This window comes from Podarcis muralis, chromosome 3, assembly GCF_964188315.1.
Source record: "Podarcis muralis chromosome 3, rPodMur119.hap1.1, whole genome shotgun sequence".
Classification (NCBI taxonomy): Eukaryota; Metazoa; Chordata; class Lepidosauria; order Squamata; family Lacertidae; genus Podarcis; species Podarcis muralis.
Genome location: NC_135657.1, coordinates 20,135,820 through 20,152,323, shown reverse-complemented (window position 1 = coordinate 20,152,323; position 16,504 = coordinate 20,135,820). Strand labels below are relative to the sequence as shown.

The 16,504-nt window shown below is 44.0% G+C and overlaps 1 protein-coding gene across 1 annotated transcript in view; it reads left to right on the top strand.

Moving 5' to 3' along the window:
* EPAS1 (endothelial PAS domain protein 1) overlaps positions 1 to 16,504 on the top strand; it is a 128,530-nt gene that overhangs the window by 13,121 nt on the left and 98,905 nt on the right. The window contains 1 exon segment of the mRNA XM_028724834.2: positions 2,747 to 2,803. Within this exon segment, the coding sequence (XP_028580667.2) occupies positions 2,747 to 2,803 (57 nt within the window).

The following is a 16,504-nucleotide window of genomic DNA, read 5'->3' as shown; positions in this document are numbered from 1 at the left end:
CACTAAAACTCTATTTCTTGCTGTTATCGTGAGACTTTCAACGCAGGGGGCAACCAATGACATCCCAGCAGATGATATCCGTGACGGAACTGGGATATGAAGGTTTGGGGTTCCCTAAGGTAACCCTGGACCCAAATTCTCCAGGGCTTTGGAAATGAATACCAATACCTTGAACCTGGCTCAGTAAGTAGGAGATCAGCCAGTACAATAATGGATCAACACAGCTGTGGCTTCTACCTGGGGATGTGGCTGTAGAGGCTATCTTGCATGGACGACGGTAATGCGCTCTACGTGGGGCTACCTTTGATGGTGACTTGGAAACTACAGCTAATCCAGAATGTGGCAGTTTCAGTGGGAAGCTTGGATTCCAGGAGGTTATCTTTTCGTCCCAAAATTGAGTAACCGAGCTGACAAATGAATCATGTGGGTGTAGCTTAAGGTATTCTAGAGCAGGCATGCTCTTGCGCCTGTCGACGCAACTAGTAAAAGTCGCTTAGAAATTCCTTCCTAGCAAGTAAACTGGGGAGGGAAATCTCTGGTCCTCTGGATGTTGTTGGATTCCAACCTTCATCCCCCACAGCCAGCAGAACCAGTGGTGGGAGGTGTAGCTTAGCAGCATGTGGGGACGGGCACAGATCCCACATCCCTGCATTCAATTTTCATGTTAACTGTAGCTGCTGGAGCAAACCATTGATTAAAATAAATACTTCCTCCCCACATTTATACCTCTTTAACAGTTACAGCTTTCCCCCAAAGAACTCTGGGAACTGTAGGTTACCCCTCACAGAGCTACAGTTCCTGGCACCCGGTTTGCAGGTTTCAAAGCAACGTGCTTTAAATGTGCTGCTTGCATCACAGACACAAACAGGGTGCATGATCTGAGTTCACTGGTGGCTTATTATCTGCAAAGCATCTCTTGCAAGTAGTCACTTGTAAGCAGAACATCTCTTTGTTACTGCTGCTTGTACCTAGCCCACATGAGCAAATGATCTATTGTTACTACTGCCTGTGAGCAGGAAAAAGAAGCATGGCATAATAATAATAATAATAATAATAATAATAATAATAATTTTATTTATACCCCGCCCTCCGTGGCAAGAGCTGGGCTCAGGGCGGCTAACAACAGTAAAATTACAGTAAAAACATAATGGGGGGACGGGATCCAATTTAATATACAGGTTAAAATGCAATTTAAAATGCAGCCTCATTTTAAAAGTAGCCCATAGATCAAAACCGTAAGGTGAGGGAAAACATAAGGGTCAGACTGAGTCCAAACAAAAGGCCAGGCAGAATAGCTCTGTCTTGCAGGCCCTGTGAAAAGATGTCAAGTCCCACAAGGCCCTAGTCTCTTGTGACAAAGCGTTCCACCAAGTCTGCTCCAGAAACTTGTTGGGTATAATTGGTAACTTTGACGGAGCTGGGTGTTACTTTATTTCCACCCCCCCCCCGGTGTCCATATTAATCCCACCCACTTCCTCTGCCAAGTTCCACCCACGTCCTGCAACATGGCAATATGGTGAGACGGATTTCATAACTGGGCATGGCTTGTGCTTGGTAGTAGATTGGAAGAAGCCATTGCTTAAAATGTACAGACTTATTGCCAGGATGAAACCAGTGCAGGGCGATGGCACTTTCTTCCCCACAGCCGTCACCCTCACACCCTCCAAGTGTCCCTATTTTCCAGGGATGTCCCTGATTTATTTGAAGGAGTGTCTCTACCTCCATTGTTCTGCCTCGATACTGAGGTCCAGCACCGAGGGCCTTCTGGCGGTTCCCTCACTGCGAGAAGCCAAGTTACAGGGAACCAGGCAGAGGGCCTTCTCGGTAGTGGCGCCCTCCCTGTGGAACGCCTTCCCACCAGATGTCAAAGAGAAAAACACCTACCTGACATTTAGAAGACATCTGAAGGCAGTCCTGTTTAGGGAAGCTTTTAATGTTTGATGTATTACGGTATTTTAATATTTTTTTGTAAGCCGCCCAGAGTGGCTGAGGAAGCCCAGCCAGATGGGCGGGGTATAAATAATAAATTATTATTATTATTATTATTATTATTATTATTATTATTATTATTATTATTTTATTTAGAGAAGTCATCCTGGTTTCTGATTTGATCCCGGAACGTCCCACTTTTCCTTAGGATGACCCTATTTTCATCAGAGAAATGTTGGAGGGTATGGAGTTACCCGAGCCGTCTGAAGGCAATCCTAATTTTTTTTTTTAATGTTTAATTTTTCATTATGTTTTTATATATGTTGGAAGCTGTCCAAAGTGGCTGGGGCAACCCAGTAAGATGTGTGGGCTATAAATAGTAAAATTACCATTATGGAATGGGACATCCCTATTTTCATCAGAGAAATGTTGGAGGATATGCACCCTGCCTTTAAAGACTGGTACGTTACCTCCTTCTTCTTTGACGATCACTCGTAGCTGAGTAAGATTGTCTTCCATAAACACAGTTTTAACAGTGAGTCCGTAAGTGACTGTGGAGGACAATTCTGGATCCACACGTCCTTCCACAGTGGGGAAAGAGGTTTCCGGGTGGGAGTTGATCATGGTGAGCGTTTGCCAAACGTGCCTTCCTCTTAGCTCGTTTCTCCCTTTCGTCCTGAGTTCGAGTGTCTTCAAAGCCCATGACACCTTTGGTAAAGGCGTTGGTGCTTTATAGAAAGAGTGCTTAAGCAACATGAGATATTGGGGAGGGGATACACAGGGCAGGACTAAATGGGCTTCTCCTTGCATGTTACAGGGAGCAGAACAGGTTCCTGGAATCGAGCCCAGGGGAGTTTGGGAAGTGCAGCGACAGGTAAGGAGAAGGGGCAGGAGGATTGGCACCCCTCCTCTGGGGGTTGGCAATCGTTGAGAGGTGTTTAACGGTTAGCTTGTAACTTGGGTCACATCCTCCACACCAAAAATTTAAAGTACTCTTACGCACCCATGGAGAATCCTGGGAACTGTAGCTTGGTAGGGTGTTGGGAACTGTAGGTCTGTGACGCTGTGAGGTCATCGCTCTTACCAAGCTACAGTTCTTCAGGTTCTTTGAACATTAAAGTGGTATAAAGGTAAAGGTACCCCTGACCGTTAGGCCCAGTCGTGAACGACTCTGGGGTTGCGGCACTCATCTCGCTTTATTGGCTGAGGGAGCCGCCGTACAGCTTCTGGGTCATGTGGCTAGGATGACTAAGCCGCTTCTGGCGAACCAGAGCAACGCACGGAAACGCCGTTTACCTTCCCGCCGGAGTGGTACCTATTTATCTACTTGCACTCTGATGTACTTTCAGACTGCTAGGTTGGCAGGAGCAGGGACCGAGCAACGGGAGCTCACCCCGTCGCGGGGATTCGAACTGCTGACCTTCTGATCGGCAAGTCCTAGGCTCTGTGGTTTAACCCACAGCGCCACCCACATGGTATAAGAGTGCTCTAAATGTATGGTGTGGCTGTGACCTCACAGTTTTCTAGTAATTCTAGTATAACAGAATCTGGAATGGTTCCAGCTGAGGTTTATAAGAAGAGCGGGTGGAGATGCATGGTGTTGGGAACTGTCCCACTGGTCCTCTGGAGAGGTGAGAGAAGCTGTAGTCTTCTGAGCTTCAGGGTATTTCAAAAGCGACCCATGTAAAGATAAGTATGGACACCTCTTGGGAAAGTCTCGCTAGTTTGTGCTGCAGCCAGAGCCCCAGTTTGGAACGGAAACGTTGCTGTGGAGGAGCTTACCTAACGTTGTGATTAATCCAGCCCAGGGTTACACCTGTTCTCATTAAGAGCACAAGGTCTTTGCCTACACGCAAGCTCCAAGTCAGCCAGTTCAGTTTTTGCGAAAGCAAAAGGCCATCCAGTCGAATGAACATGAGGATTGTCACATAGAAGGACCCAATAGTACTTCATTTTTAAGTGTTCTAGAATGTACAATTTGTGCACTTGGCGTCTCGACAAACATTTGTTGCCTGAGATAAAAGGAAGTCTGAAGGTCATATTTTTAAGAGGTTCTGAAGTAGTTTCTGTAAATGCAATTTTGTCACAGTTAAGCAAGATGGCTTGAATTTGATTGTGTTGCTGATTAGGTTAGACGTACATAATGGTCGCAGTAAGTGGCACATGTTCACTGGGCTTTTAATTTTAAATAACATGCTGCTTATTTTCACTCTTGTTTTGTATGGAAAATCACAGGCTGATCCTTGAACTATCCTACCTCCAGATAACATTATCAACAAATCTCCTAACCATGTGTATTCGCAATTAGATTACCCTCCATGTAAAAAAACAAAAAAAAAAAAAACAACAACCTTGATGCTATCAATCCCATTCTTTTTCACAGTATTTTTAAGATCCTGGAGGTGCACTGAAAATACTATTTTGTTTTGTATATGTTGGCTTAAAAAGATGCAAAGCCCTCAATACAAACTCAAAATATAGCTTTCTTTAACTTTGGAAAATACGAATAAAGTACTCTCTATTTAACATGTCGCAGCTAGTTATTAATAAGCTTTGATTTGCACAGCATTATAATTTTCTCTCTCACTTTGGTGGCATGGAAGATGCTAAAATACAGTTGGTGGACATAGTGACCGTAACAGTAGACAAACAGCAGCAAAAAGGCAGGGCAGGGAGGGGATAAAAAAACACTAAAGAGAGCATAACAAATATGTCAATTGATGCCATAAACAGTGTATGATGCATTATATCTATCTATGTAATCTGATTTATCATTGTCAGTATGGAATATTACAAAACTCAGCTTGGTTATATAAACGTCTACCAGCACATTTAAGGTAAAGGTAAAGGTACCCCTGCCCGTACGGGCCAGTCTTGACAGACTCTGGGGTTGTGCGCCCATCTCACTCAAGAGGCCGGGGGCCAGCACTGTCCGGAGACACGTCCGGGTCACGTGGCCAGCGTGACAAAGCTGCATCTGGTGAGCCAGCGCAGCACACGGAAACGCCGTTTACCTTCCCGCTGGTAAGCGGTCCCTATTTATCTACTTGCACCTGGGGGTGCTTTCGAACTGCTAGGTTGGCAGGCACTGGGACCGAGCAGTGGGAGCACACCTCGCCGCGGGGATTCGAACCGCCGACCTTTCGATCAGCAAGCCCTAGGTGCTGAGACTTTTACCCACAGCGCCACCCGCGTCCCACCAACACATTTAACATACATTAATTAAAAGCATGGTTGAAAAATTCAAAGTCCAACGATCCCATAGTGCCCAGGTACAGTGGTACCTCGGGTTAAGAACTTAATTCATTCTGGAGGTCCGTTCTTAACCTCAAACTGTTCTTAACCTGAAGCACCATTTTAGCTAATGGGGCCTCCTGCTGCTGCTGCTGCTGCGCCACCACCACACGATTTCTGTTCTCATCCTGAAGCAAAGTTCTTAACCTGAGGTACTATTTCTGGGTTAGCGGAGTCTGTAACCTGAAGCGTCTGTAACCCGAGGTACCACTGTATTATGAGTCTGCAAGGAGAGCATAATATCTTTATGCCTACTTCTCAAAATGCACGTGGCAGGCCCAAGCCATTTTGATGCCTGGGGCAAAGCACAAAATGGTGCTGCCACAGTTCTATGTGCGGGAGCCGAATGGACTGGCCACTGAGCCTTCCTTCAACTCTGGCAATGGGTAGCATCCTCCATTGCACCTTAGTGGAACTGAGGAGTCCCTGTGGTTTAGGGGGTGCAGTCTGTGTGGCATATGCAACTCTGATCTCCAACAGAGGGAAATAACTAAGAGGCTCACAGGAAATGGCCAGGAGGGCTGCTTCCCTACCCCCCCCAAAAAAAAAATCTGTCACCTGAGGTGGTTGCTTCACTCTGCCTAATGATAGGGCTGGCCCTGCCAGATGGTAGGTTGGTCCATGCTTTGGATATTGCTTACTCATGGGAGATCCGTATAAAATGAAAACACATCAACATATTATCTATGTGAAGCAATACTGAAACTATGCTAATTTGCTAATTTTTAGGAGACGGTATTGGAAAGTCTTTCATCTTCAATTATGGACTCATTTTTCCAGTGGGGCTTTTTTTTTTTTTTTTTAAAAAAGAAAACTTTTAGAGTACAATTTTCTGATGCAATTATATTGTGATTTCAGGTTGTTTTAGCACATGCATTTTTAATTGATAGATTTTCAAATTGTGTAAGGTTGTTCGTTGTTGTGCTTTGGGTTAAGGTTACCAGATTTTTTTCAATGAATCCGGGGACACTTTTCAACTTCAATGGATTTTGTATGGGGACTGATTTATAAATCTGGGGACTGTCCCCAGGAAACAGTGACGTCTGGTAACCTTACTTTGGGTTGTATGCTGCACTGGTTGCCTTTAAGTATTACGAGAACTTGTGTAGCCACCAGTTCAATTCCAAGCCCAGTTCCCACACGCTGATCTTTAAGACCCTAAACAGCTTGGGGTCCAGGCACCTAACAGAACAAACATCTCCATATCTGTCTGCCCAGATGCTAAGGTCCTCTGCTGAATCTCTTTAGGTGCCTCTGCCACTGGAGGTGAGGCAGGTTATGGTCAGGGAGATAATGGTTTTGGCCGTAGTTTGTGGAGCTTTTCCTCCAGAGTTGCCTGCCTGGCACTTTGGGATGTCAGAGAATTCTGGAGAAAACAGAAAAGGAAATGGAAGTTGTTTCAAGTTTGCATGTTCATCTGCGGTCAGAAATGGTAATCAGCCAAGATAATACAATCGGTATTCATTCATGTAGTTGTTGTTTAAAAACAGCAAACAATTCATAATAAATGACTTTGTAGCATTGTTTTTACATTTCCTTTACACCGAAACGAACATAGTACACAAATACTTACGTAACTTATGTTGAATAGCAGATAGTAAGTCAAATCACATAGTATTTGGCAGAAACCAAAGCACAACAGAAAAGTACTGATTGAGACCAATACTGGTGGGAATGGAAATTGTTGTGTTCTTACATCTGTACTGGCACTTATTTTGTTATGCTTTTAGGCATAACCCTTTTCATTCTTCCTGAAACTTTTCTTTTTTGGGGGATTCTAGATCAAAGTTTGTCACATTAATCAGTGTGTGTTCCGAATGTATCCTGAGGTTCTTACTGACATTTTTAGGTAAACTTCCCAGGTGATTTTAAGATCTTTAATTGTGGTCCTTTTGTAACTCCCCTGGGACCATTTGCTGAAGGTTGGGCTGGAAGAACAATTAATTAACAACACTGGTGTTCACGGTATTTTAATGCAAGCCATTTGAACACACTTGGGTGCCTTCCACTGCCCATACCTTATATGATCTCCTACCGCTGCAATTAAGGTTTTACTGTCTTCTAAATGCACTTGTAAGCTTGGGAGACTAGGAAGACCTGTAATATTTTCTAGTCCAACCTCCTCCACTGTTTTGAAACACAGTGCTTAATATAGATCACAGTATGCCGGAGGCTGGGAGCGTGAAAGTACCAGGTAAGTACACGCCTTCATTCAGCATTGTGGTTAAATGGCTTGCTCACTCAACTTGTGCGCATATAGTCCCTCTCTCTTCAGTTCAGTTGGTTTTCTGAGCCATGCCAGCCACCTGGTGACACAGGCATGTGCAGGAAATTTGCTTGTCAGTCATTGTCGTCCCGTCCCATGGGCCAATATGTTTTAAATACTTATGGACAAAGCTGGTTGCATGAACAAGTATATGCTTATGGGAACTATGCTACCTATTAATTTTGTTTATTGCAGGGGATGTAGTTTTTTGAAAAATAAATATCTGGCTGCTGGTGGAAACAAAATGGCGGTGGATTAGATTTGGTTTGTTTTTTTAAAAAAATAAATTTTATTAAAGATTTTCATGAATTACAAAAGATGGTGCAATGTCTCTTTTTCCATTATATTACACACCCACCCACCCACCCACAAATATATATATTTGTGCAGTACAGCCATCTTCCCAGAAAAACTCTTCACAAAGTTCAAGAGGTCAAGACACAAAGGCTTTAGCAACTAATCCACACCTAATGACCCACCTAAGTGGTACTCAGGATATCACTCAAGAAATCACTCAAGATATCCCTCAAGTAATTAAGGAACAAAAGAAGAAAAGGCACACTAGCCTGGGAACTTCCTCTCTGCCCAGAACATTGGAGGCTATACACCACACCTCCTCAACAGTATTTATAGGAACTCAAACACTGAGATCCTGCTCTGTTCCAGTAACAAGAAGCCGAAAGCACCAGCCTGAAGATGACGAGTGAGACCTCGTCGAAACGTCGCCTAGACACCCCAACTTTTACACGGGAAGACACCCGAGGACACCAAAACCTGCATTCCTGTACCCGTGAAAATCTACGAAAGCAAATATATATATATATATATATATGCAGGTTTTGGTGTCCTCGGGTGTCTTCCCGTGTAAAAGTTGGGGTGTCTAGGCGACGTTTCGACGAGGTCTCACTCGTCATCTTCAGGCTGGTGCTTTCGGCTTCTTGTTACTGGAACAGAGCAGGATCTCAGTGTTTGAGTTCCTATAAATACTGTTGAGGAGGTGTGGCCTCTAATGTTCTTGGGCAGAGAGGAAGTTCCCAGGCTAGTGTGCCTTTTCTTCTTTTGTTTCTTAATTACTTGAGGGATATCTTGAGTGATTTCTTGAGTTGTATCCTGAGTACCACTTAGGTGGGTCATTAGGTGTGGATTAGTTGCTAAAGCCTTTGTGTCTTGACCTCTTGAACTTTGTGAAGAGTTTTTCTGGGAAGATGGTTGTACTGCATTTTGTTGTGCTCTGGCTTGGCTTCGTGTATAGGGGCGAGCTGTGGTTTTGTGGTCTGTGCCAGCCAGATCTGTGTAGGGATTGCAGGGGGGTGCAGCATCCGGAGGTGCCACCATGGTTTGGCTACTGGATGGTATCTGTAATTCATCTGTGGAGAGGGTCTGGGTTTGGGTCTGGTGTGGTTGATTGGTGATGGCGTTCTGTGTGCCTCTGGCTCTGGTGTCAGTTTTTGTGGGGACGTCCTAATCTACAAAAAACCTGATGGCTCCCTAGGACACACTATCTACCGGAAAAAAACACACACCAACCGCTACTTACATGCACAATCACACCACCACCCTGCACAAATAAACTCCGTAGCCAAGACTCTCATCTCCAGAACCAAACGCCTGGCTGACAAAAACCACTTGACAACTGAGTTACAGAATCTCTCAAATGTGTTAATTGCCAATGGATACCAGCAAAACAGGGTTACGAAGCTAATCCAAAAAGAAACACCCCCCAAAAACCAAGACACAGAAGAAAACAATGGCATGGCCCTCCTTCCTTATATCAAGGGCACTACAGATAAAATTAGCAAAATCCTCCATAAACACAATATCAAAACAGCCTTTTGCACCAACCAAAAAATAGCCAATATCCTCAGAAACCCCAAGGATAAAATCCAGTTGGAAAACCAAGGGGTCTATGAAATACCCTGCAAAGTCTGCCCAGCCACGTACATTGGACAAACTAACAGACGAATAAATGCACGTATCGCAGAACACAAGAATGCCGTCAAAAAAGAAGAAAAAACTTCCTCTCTTTTCCAACACATGAAAGAAACAGGACACGAAATTAATTTTGCAGATTCCAAATTGCTCTTTAACATGGAACATCACCACAAGAGAATAATCATGGAAGCCATCGAGATAGAGAAACACCCTCACAACATGAACAAGCGTGACGACACATCCCGCTTGCCAGACATCTGGAAATTAGCCCTCCCCACAAAAACTGACACCAGAGCCAGAGGCACACAGAACGCCATCACCAATCAACCACACCAGACCCAAACCCAGACCCTCTCCACAGATGAATTACAGATACCATCCAGTAGCCAAACCATGGTGGCACCTCCGGATGCTGCACCCCCCTGCAATCCCTACACAGATCTGGCTGGCACAGACCACAAAACCACAGCTCGCCCCTATACACGAAGCCAAGCCAGAGCACAACAAAATGCAGTACAACCATCTTCCCAGAAAAACTCTTCACAAAGTTCAAGAGGTCAAGACACAAAGGCTTTAGCAACTAATCCACACCTAATGACCCACCTAAGTGGTACTCAGGATACAACTCAAGAAATCACTCAAGATATCCCTCAAGTAATTAAGAAACAAAAGAAGAAAAGGCACACTAGCCTGGGAACTTCCTCTCTGCCCAAGAACATTAGAGGCCACACCTCCTCAACAGTATTTATAGGAACTCAAACACTGAGATCCTGCTCTGTTCCAGTAACAAGAAGCCGAAAGCACCAGCCTGAAGATGACGAGTGAGACCTCGTCGAAACGTCGCCTAGACACCCCAACTTTTACACGGGAAGACACCCGAGGACACCAAAACCTGCATTCCTGTACCCGTGAAAATCTACGAAAGCAAATATATATATATATATATATATATATATATATATATATATATATATAATAGCATTATCAAGGTAAGGTAAAGGTAAAGGGACCCCTGACCATTAGGTCCAGTCGTGGCCGACTCTGGGGTTGCGGTGCTCATCTCGCTTTATTGGCCGAGGGAGCCGGCGTACAGCTTCCGGGTCATGTGGCCAGCATGACTAAGCCGCTTCTGATGAACCAGAGCAGCGCATGGAAACGCCGTTTACCTTCCCGCCGGAGCGGTACCTATTTATCTACTTGCACTTTGACGTGCTTTCGAACTGCTAGGTTGGCAGGAGCAGGGACCAACCAACGGGAGCTCACCCCATCGCGGGGATTCGAACCGCTGACCTTCTGATCGGCAAGTCCTAGGCTCTGTGGTTTAACCCACAGCGCCACCTGCGTCCCATTATCAAGGTACATGGTGCTTTACAAAGAACACATGACTGGTCCCTACTCAAGTGTTTAGAGCCTAAAGCACAAAAAGGGAAATGGGAAAATGAAAGCATGGGATAGAATATATGGTTAATTCCATTACAGGTTTCATCTAACAAGGCACACCCTATATTCTCATACCCTCCAACAGCCTACAAAATGCCAGGAAAGCCCTTAAGCCATCATGGCTTCTCACTTTTTCATGCCGAGTCCTGAATTCCCAAGGATGTTTTCTCTTCAGTACAGTGTTACAAAGTGTTACTGGAAGTTCAGATCCGTGCGTCCCTCTACAACATTTCTTAGATCTATGCCTTCCTCCCCCCCCCCCCACGCAATATGGCGCCACTTCCTGTTTTTATGAAAACAAGATCTGCGTCACTTGAATGCCTGTTAGGAGGTTTGTCACCATTTCCTCGCTCCTCAGTCTCTCATAAATAAAGTGGTGGGTAGGGAAATGAAGGGGGGCAGAGCCAGTCGCGAGGGGCACTGAGGGGTCATGGGCACTCAAGAGCGGCCATTACGATCACTTGGTTCTGACTTGCTGCGTTCAGCTGTGGCGTCGGCATCCCTGCCCCAGCCTCGTTTTCATCCGAGGACTGTTGGAGGGTATGTATGCTCCGAGGTGAAGATATTGGAAGCTGCACAATCCCAGTGGAAATTGCAATTGTTCACTTATTCATCGTTTGCCTGGAATGGAAACCACCCTGTGAATGTGTTTGGGATCCATGGTCCACAAATGATATGCGATAGATGAGGTTTCTCCCACCGCTTCCGCCTCCAATTTGCTTTGTGTTTCCTTAGCGTTAAAATGAATGGTGCGGAATAATGTAAAAGCAACCGGATTGACACAATCCTGTAAATCAAGTGATTTTGCCCAGCAGTGGGCGGCAAGACGTAGAACGTAAACAGCGGAATGGAAGCAGCGCTGCCTTGGAGAAAATGCAGAGTGGGAAATGCAGGCTCTGATCCAGTTTCTGACCCAAAACAAAAGCATTCAATATATGAAAAGAACAGAACCAATTTGCATGTCTATACATACCTTGTTAGACGGGACGCGGGTGGCGCTGTGGGTTAAACCACAGAGCCTAGGACTTGCCGATCAGAAGGTCGGCAATTTGAATCCCCGTGATGGGGTGAGCTCCCGTTGCTCGGTCCCTGCTCCTGCCCACCTAGCCGTTCGAAAGCACGTCAAAGTGCAAGTAGATAAATAGGTACCACTCTGGCAAGTAGATAAATAGGTACCGCTCCGGCGGGAATCCATAGGTTCATTGATTCTAATAAAAAGTATATTGTCTGGACAACCATTTTCCAAAATAAGCTTTGCTACACGCCTATCACATTTAATTTATTAATTATTTTACTGTAACGCCCCTTCACGTGTTTGTATGCAAAAGGTGACCAGGGAAATACCTCAAAGAAACTAACAAACAAGTGAGCCAACTAACTCTGCATTTAGTGACAAAAAAACATGCCTTACCTTGCAAATTGGAAGTGACTCTTACTTACCATGGGTGAGTAAGCAAGTGGCTGCTTACAAATGTAGCGCTAAATACTTTATGCAAGTTTGTGTGTTTTAATTAGTAAAAGAAAGAAAGAAAGAAAGAAAGAAAGAAAGAAAGAAAGAATGTTAGGATGGGCTTTCTTGGTTTGGCAGTATTAATAGGTTCCAGTTCATATTTCAGCATTTTAATTGTTATGCTACAGGAGCTTTTATCTTCATTTGTTATTATTAGCTATCTAAAGTGTTTGCAAGAGTGCTTTTGCTGTCACTAATAAACAGTGATGTTTGAATTCAAATAATCCTTTCTATTGTGCCTCAGTGTTGCCCTGAGCTGTTGCATAATGGGAAGCATTAAGTGTGCTAGATATAAGCACAACAGCAGCTTTCCTCTTTATGTGGGCATGTACAAACCTGAAGGGGGGGGGGGGAGAGAAATAAGCAGAAGACTTGGTGGAAATTTAATACTGGTGTGTTGTAAACTTTCATTTCCCATGCAGTTGCTAACCACAAAGAGACCCTTCTCAGAGCCTTCTCTAAATAACCAAAATGGCAGCACAAAATCCTGCTGTGCTGACGAAGCTGTTCCTATGTGTGTGTGTAAATTTATTTATTTGTTGACAGTAATGCCTTCACGTAACAGAAGAGTAGTGTTCAGCCCACATGGCTACATCCTCCTTCAGTGAATGCTCTGGTTGTCACTTTTGTGAGAGATGACTCTGCGCCAGCCATTTTCTCTGGGAGATCAAGAAAAGCTTTGACTCGTCAAGTGACTCTTCACCCTCTCATTCCTTGTGCTTGTAAAACCTCGGTGGTACATTGCCTGGTTCAGGCTTTCCATTTTTTAAACCAGTTTTAGGCTGAAAATGAGCCCCGTGCCCCCACATGCTCCTTCCTCACCCTTCTCTGTCTCTCTTTCCCTCACACACATCGTTTTGGTGAAGGTAATCTGGGTTTCTTAAATACTTGTTTCCCATGACACCAATACTGGGAAGCTGTGGTTTACAGGCCCCCAACAAACCAAACAGGCCATTCTGTGAGGTAATAGCAAACCCATCGCTTCATCTCTGGTATAAAATAGTCCCTCTAAAATGGATGAATCTTTATTGAAAGCCTCCATCTTCTTTAATGAAGGAGAAATGAAAACTGTACTGTGGTACCTCGGGTCACATGCGCTTCAGGTTACATACGCTTCAGGTTACAGACTCCGCTAACCCAGAAATATTGCTTCAGGTTAAGAACTTTGCTTCAGGATGAGAACAGAAATCGTGCTCCGGCGGCGTGGCAGCAGCAGGAAGCCCTATTAGCTAAAGTGGTGCTTCAGGTTAAGAAGAGTTTCAGGTTAAGAACGGACTTCCGGAACGAATTAAGTACTTAACCCGAGGTACCACTGTCTTGGGTTTTAGTTTCCAGTCCTACAACTTTGCCTTGGTTTAGATTTGACGGCCTTCTTTGGATAGACTTCTCTTGTCCTGGATAAAGTTATATAACCCAAATCCCCGTTTTGGGCCGATTACTACCAATTATTAGTAATAGCAATGGCTTATAATTAGTGGGAAGGTGTGGTAAAAGTGTGAGGCGTACATTATCTGGCAATCCTCTGTGTTAATTTTTCCCGCCACCCCACCCCATTGTGTCTCCATAGGTAAGCTGCACCTACTGAGTGGCATGCAATTTTCAATGGGTTTTACGTCAGATCTGAATGTGACCTTTATGCTATAGCATCTATATAGAGATTGAATACCATTGGAAACAATTGGCTAGGTAAACTTCGAGGGATTAATGTGCAATTAATGCATCTTGCGGTTGACAGATATATAGTTGTGGTAGATAATGGACATAGTTTCTTGTTGTCGTGCTGGATCTGCCAAATGCGGCGACAATGTAGGTAAAACGATATCTTGATTCAGTTGATAAGAGTTGTACTTAACAGCAGAAGTTGCTTCTGTGAGTGGCAACTCTTGCTGATTTAATCACATTGACATTCTGAATGGATCTTGGCACTTGTGCACTAAGGAGAGTTTCAACAGCCCTTTTATTGGGGAGTGGAATGGCATTGTTTCCAAAACAAGCACTGATCCAATTATTTTTCCCAAGCAACCGGTCCAAAGAGAAAGAACACCCGTTGCTCATGTGCACTGAAATATATTTGTGTCCTATCCATCTGTATAAAGGATGGGGAACCCGTGACCCTCCCAGATGTTTTTGGATTACAGCACCCATCATCCCTGACCATTGGCTATGCTGGATGGGGTTTATGAGATCTGGGGTCCAACAATATCTGGAGAGCTATTCTGCAAAGAAAAATAAATGCTTAGTGATTTTTAAAAAAATCAAATTTTACTATTGAAATGTATGCAAGTCAGGCAGAAATCCGTGGGAGGAATCCTACATAGTGCTATGACATAGTTGCATTGGTTGCTGAGTGGATTGACACACCTACTGAAGACTTATCAAAACTGGATTACATAAATATGAGTTGATTATCTGGCTTTAAATGGAACCATAAGACTCTTCTAACATGTGCGGTTCCATCTTGGATTGACTTTCACTTAACCAGAGATTTGGGTGGAGGGAGGGCAATGACAGAGAGACAAATAGTGGGAAAGTCATGAAAACTTTCCCCAATAGATATTTTACAGCTGATGTCGTGATTATAACCAAACAGATTTTTAGGCATACCTTAAGTACCGTATTGGCCTGAATATAAGCCGCACCGCAAATAAGCCACACCTTATTGGGAGCAGCGGGCGGCCTGCACGTGTTTGCCCTGCTCTCGGGGCAGGGGGGAAGCCACCCCACTTTGCCGGCGGCCTCCCTCCCTTCCCCTGCCAGCTTGGGGGAGGCTCAGGAGCGGTGGGCAGGCGTCACGCTGCGTAAGGCCACGAATATAAGCCACAATTGTATTCTGCATGGACGGAATATGGGGGGTGGGGAGTGCGGCTTATATTCGAGCCAATACAGTATTACCCTGTATTCTTCAAAGTTCGTTATGTTGATGCAAATTACTGGGATTTTTGGGTGGGAGGATGGGCCATCTTGCTGGAATGTCTTTGTTCTTCTTTGCTTCAGCTTAGATCAATCCTAACATTTATACAAGGATTTCATGAAGATACTTTTATTTTTTTTAAGTAACACCTAGGAGGCAGGCTATAATTTTACGCTTGCAGCACCCTGCCCCGTTCATATTCATCTTGAGTTTTGTTTGTTTATTTTAAATCAATTGCTGCATTTTAAAATATATTTTTTTGCCAAGTTGCTCAGAGCAGTTAGAATGGCTTCTCTCCCCACTTTTATACTTAAAGCAATCTTGTGAGGTAAGTTAGAGGGGGAAGAGAGAAAGAGTGAGCTACTGGCCAAAAGTTGCTCAGTGAACTTCTCGGTTGAGTAGGAATTTGAAACCTGCCTTCTGTTTGCAAGGCAGGGCCTTTACTAGAATTTTTTGCAAACACAATTGCTGCTCATCGGATACCATGTATGGAATTCCACGCTGTAAGTTCCTTGTTGATAACCCAAGTCCATGTTGCATGCCACTGGGAAGCATAATGAAAAGTGAGAAGATCTACATGGCGTTTGAAAAGTCTTCTTTAAAACCTAGGTCTGTGCATGAGCATATGTACACATGTTCAGGCAGTTGGGCACAGACAATGGACGTACCCCCCCCCCCAGCCTTTCTGAACTACCCTAGCTCTATATTGGAGAAACAGATAAACATTAGGCTTGAGAGAGCCATCTTAGTTTTCTTTACTAGAATTCTAAGATTCATCAGCTGGATGCTCGTACAGAAGGCATAAACTTAGATTTAAAGGATTCTGAGCCCAGGAATTTGTTTTGTGTAGCAGAACTGAGTGGCGATCACACAAAAATAAATTTCTGGTTATCCCAAACTATGCTTAATTCAGCAGTATAATTTAGGGTGGTAGTGAAGAGTTATATATCCCAATTGATTTCCATGGGTATATGGGTTTTTCATAATGTTTCTGACCTCAGCACTGACCAAACCCAAAAGTTCAGGAAGGTTGACACCTCATGTGCCTTTAGACTTTAAACATTATGTGTTCATATGCCTCAAAGCAGGTCATTGACTTCTGAACTTAATTCAAATAGAATAGAATAGAAAATTCTGGAATAATAATAATACTTCTTGTCTAATAACACACACCTCCCTTTTTATTACCATGCCATAAAATATATTTTAAGAGGAACTGAAA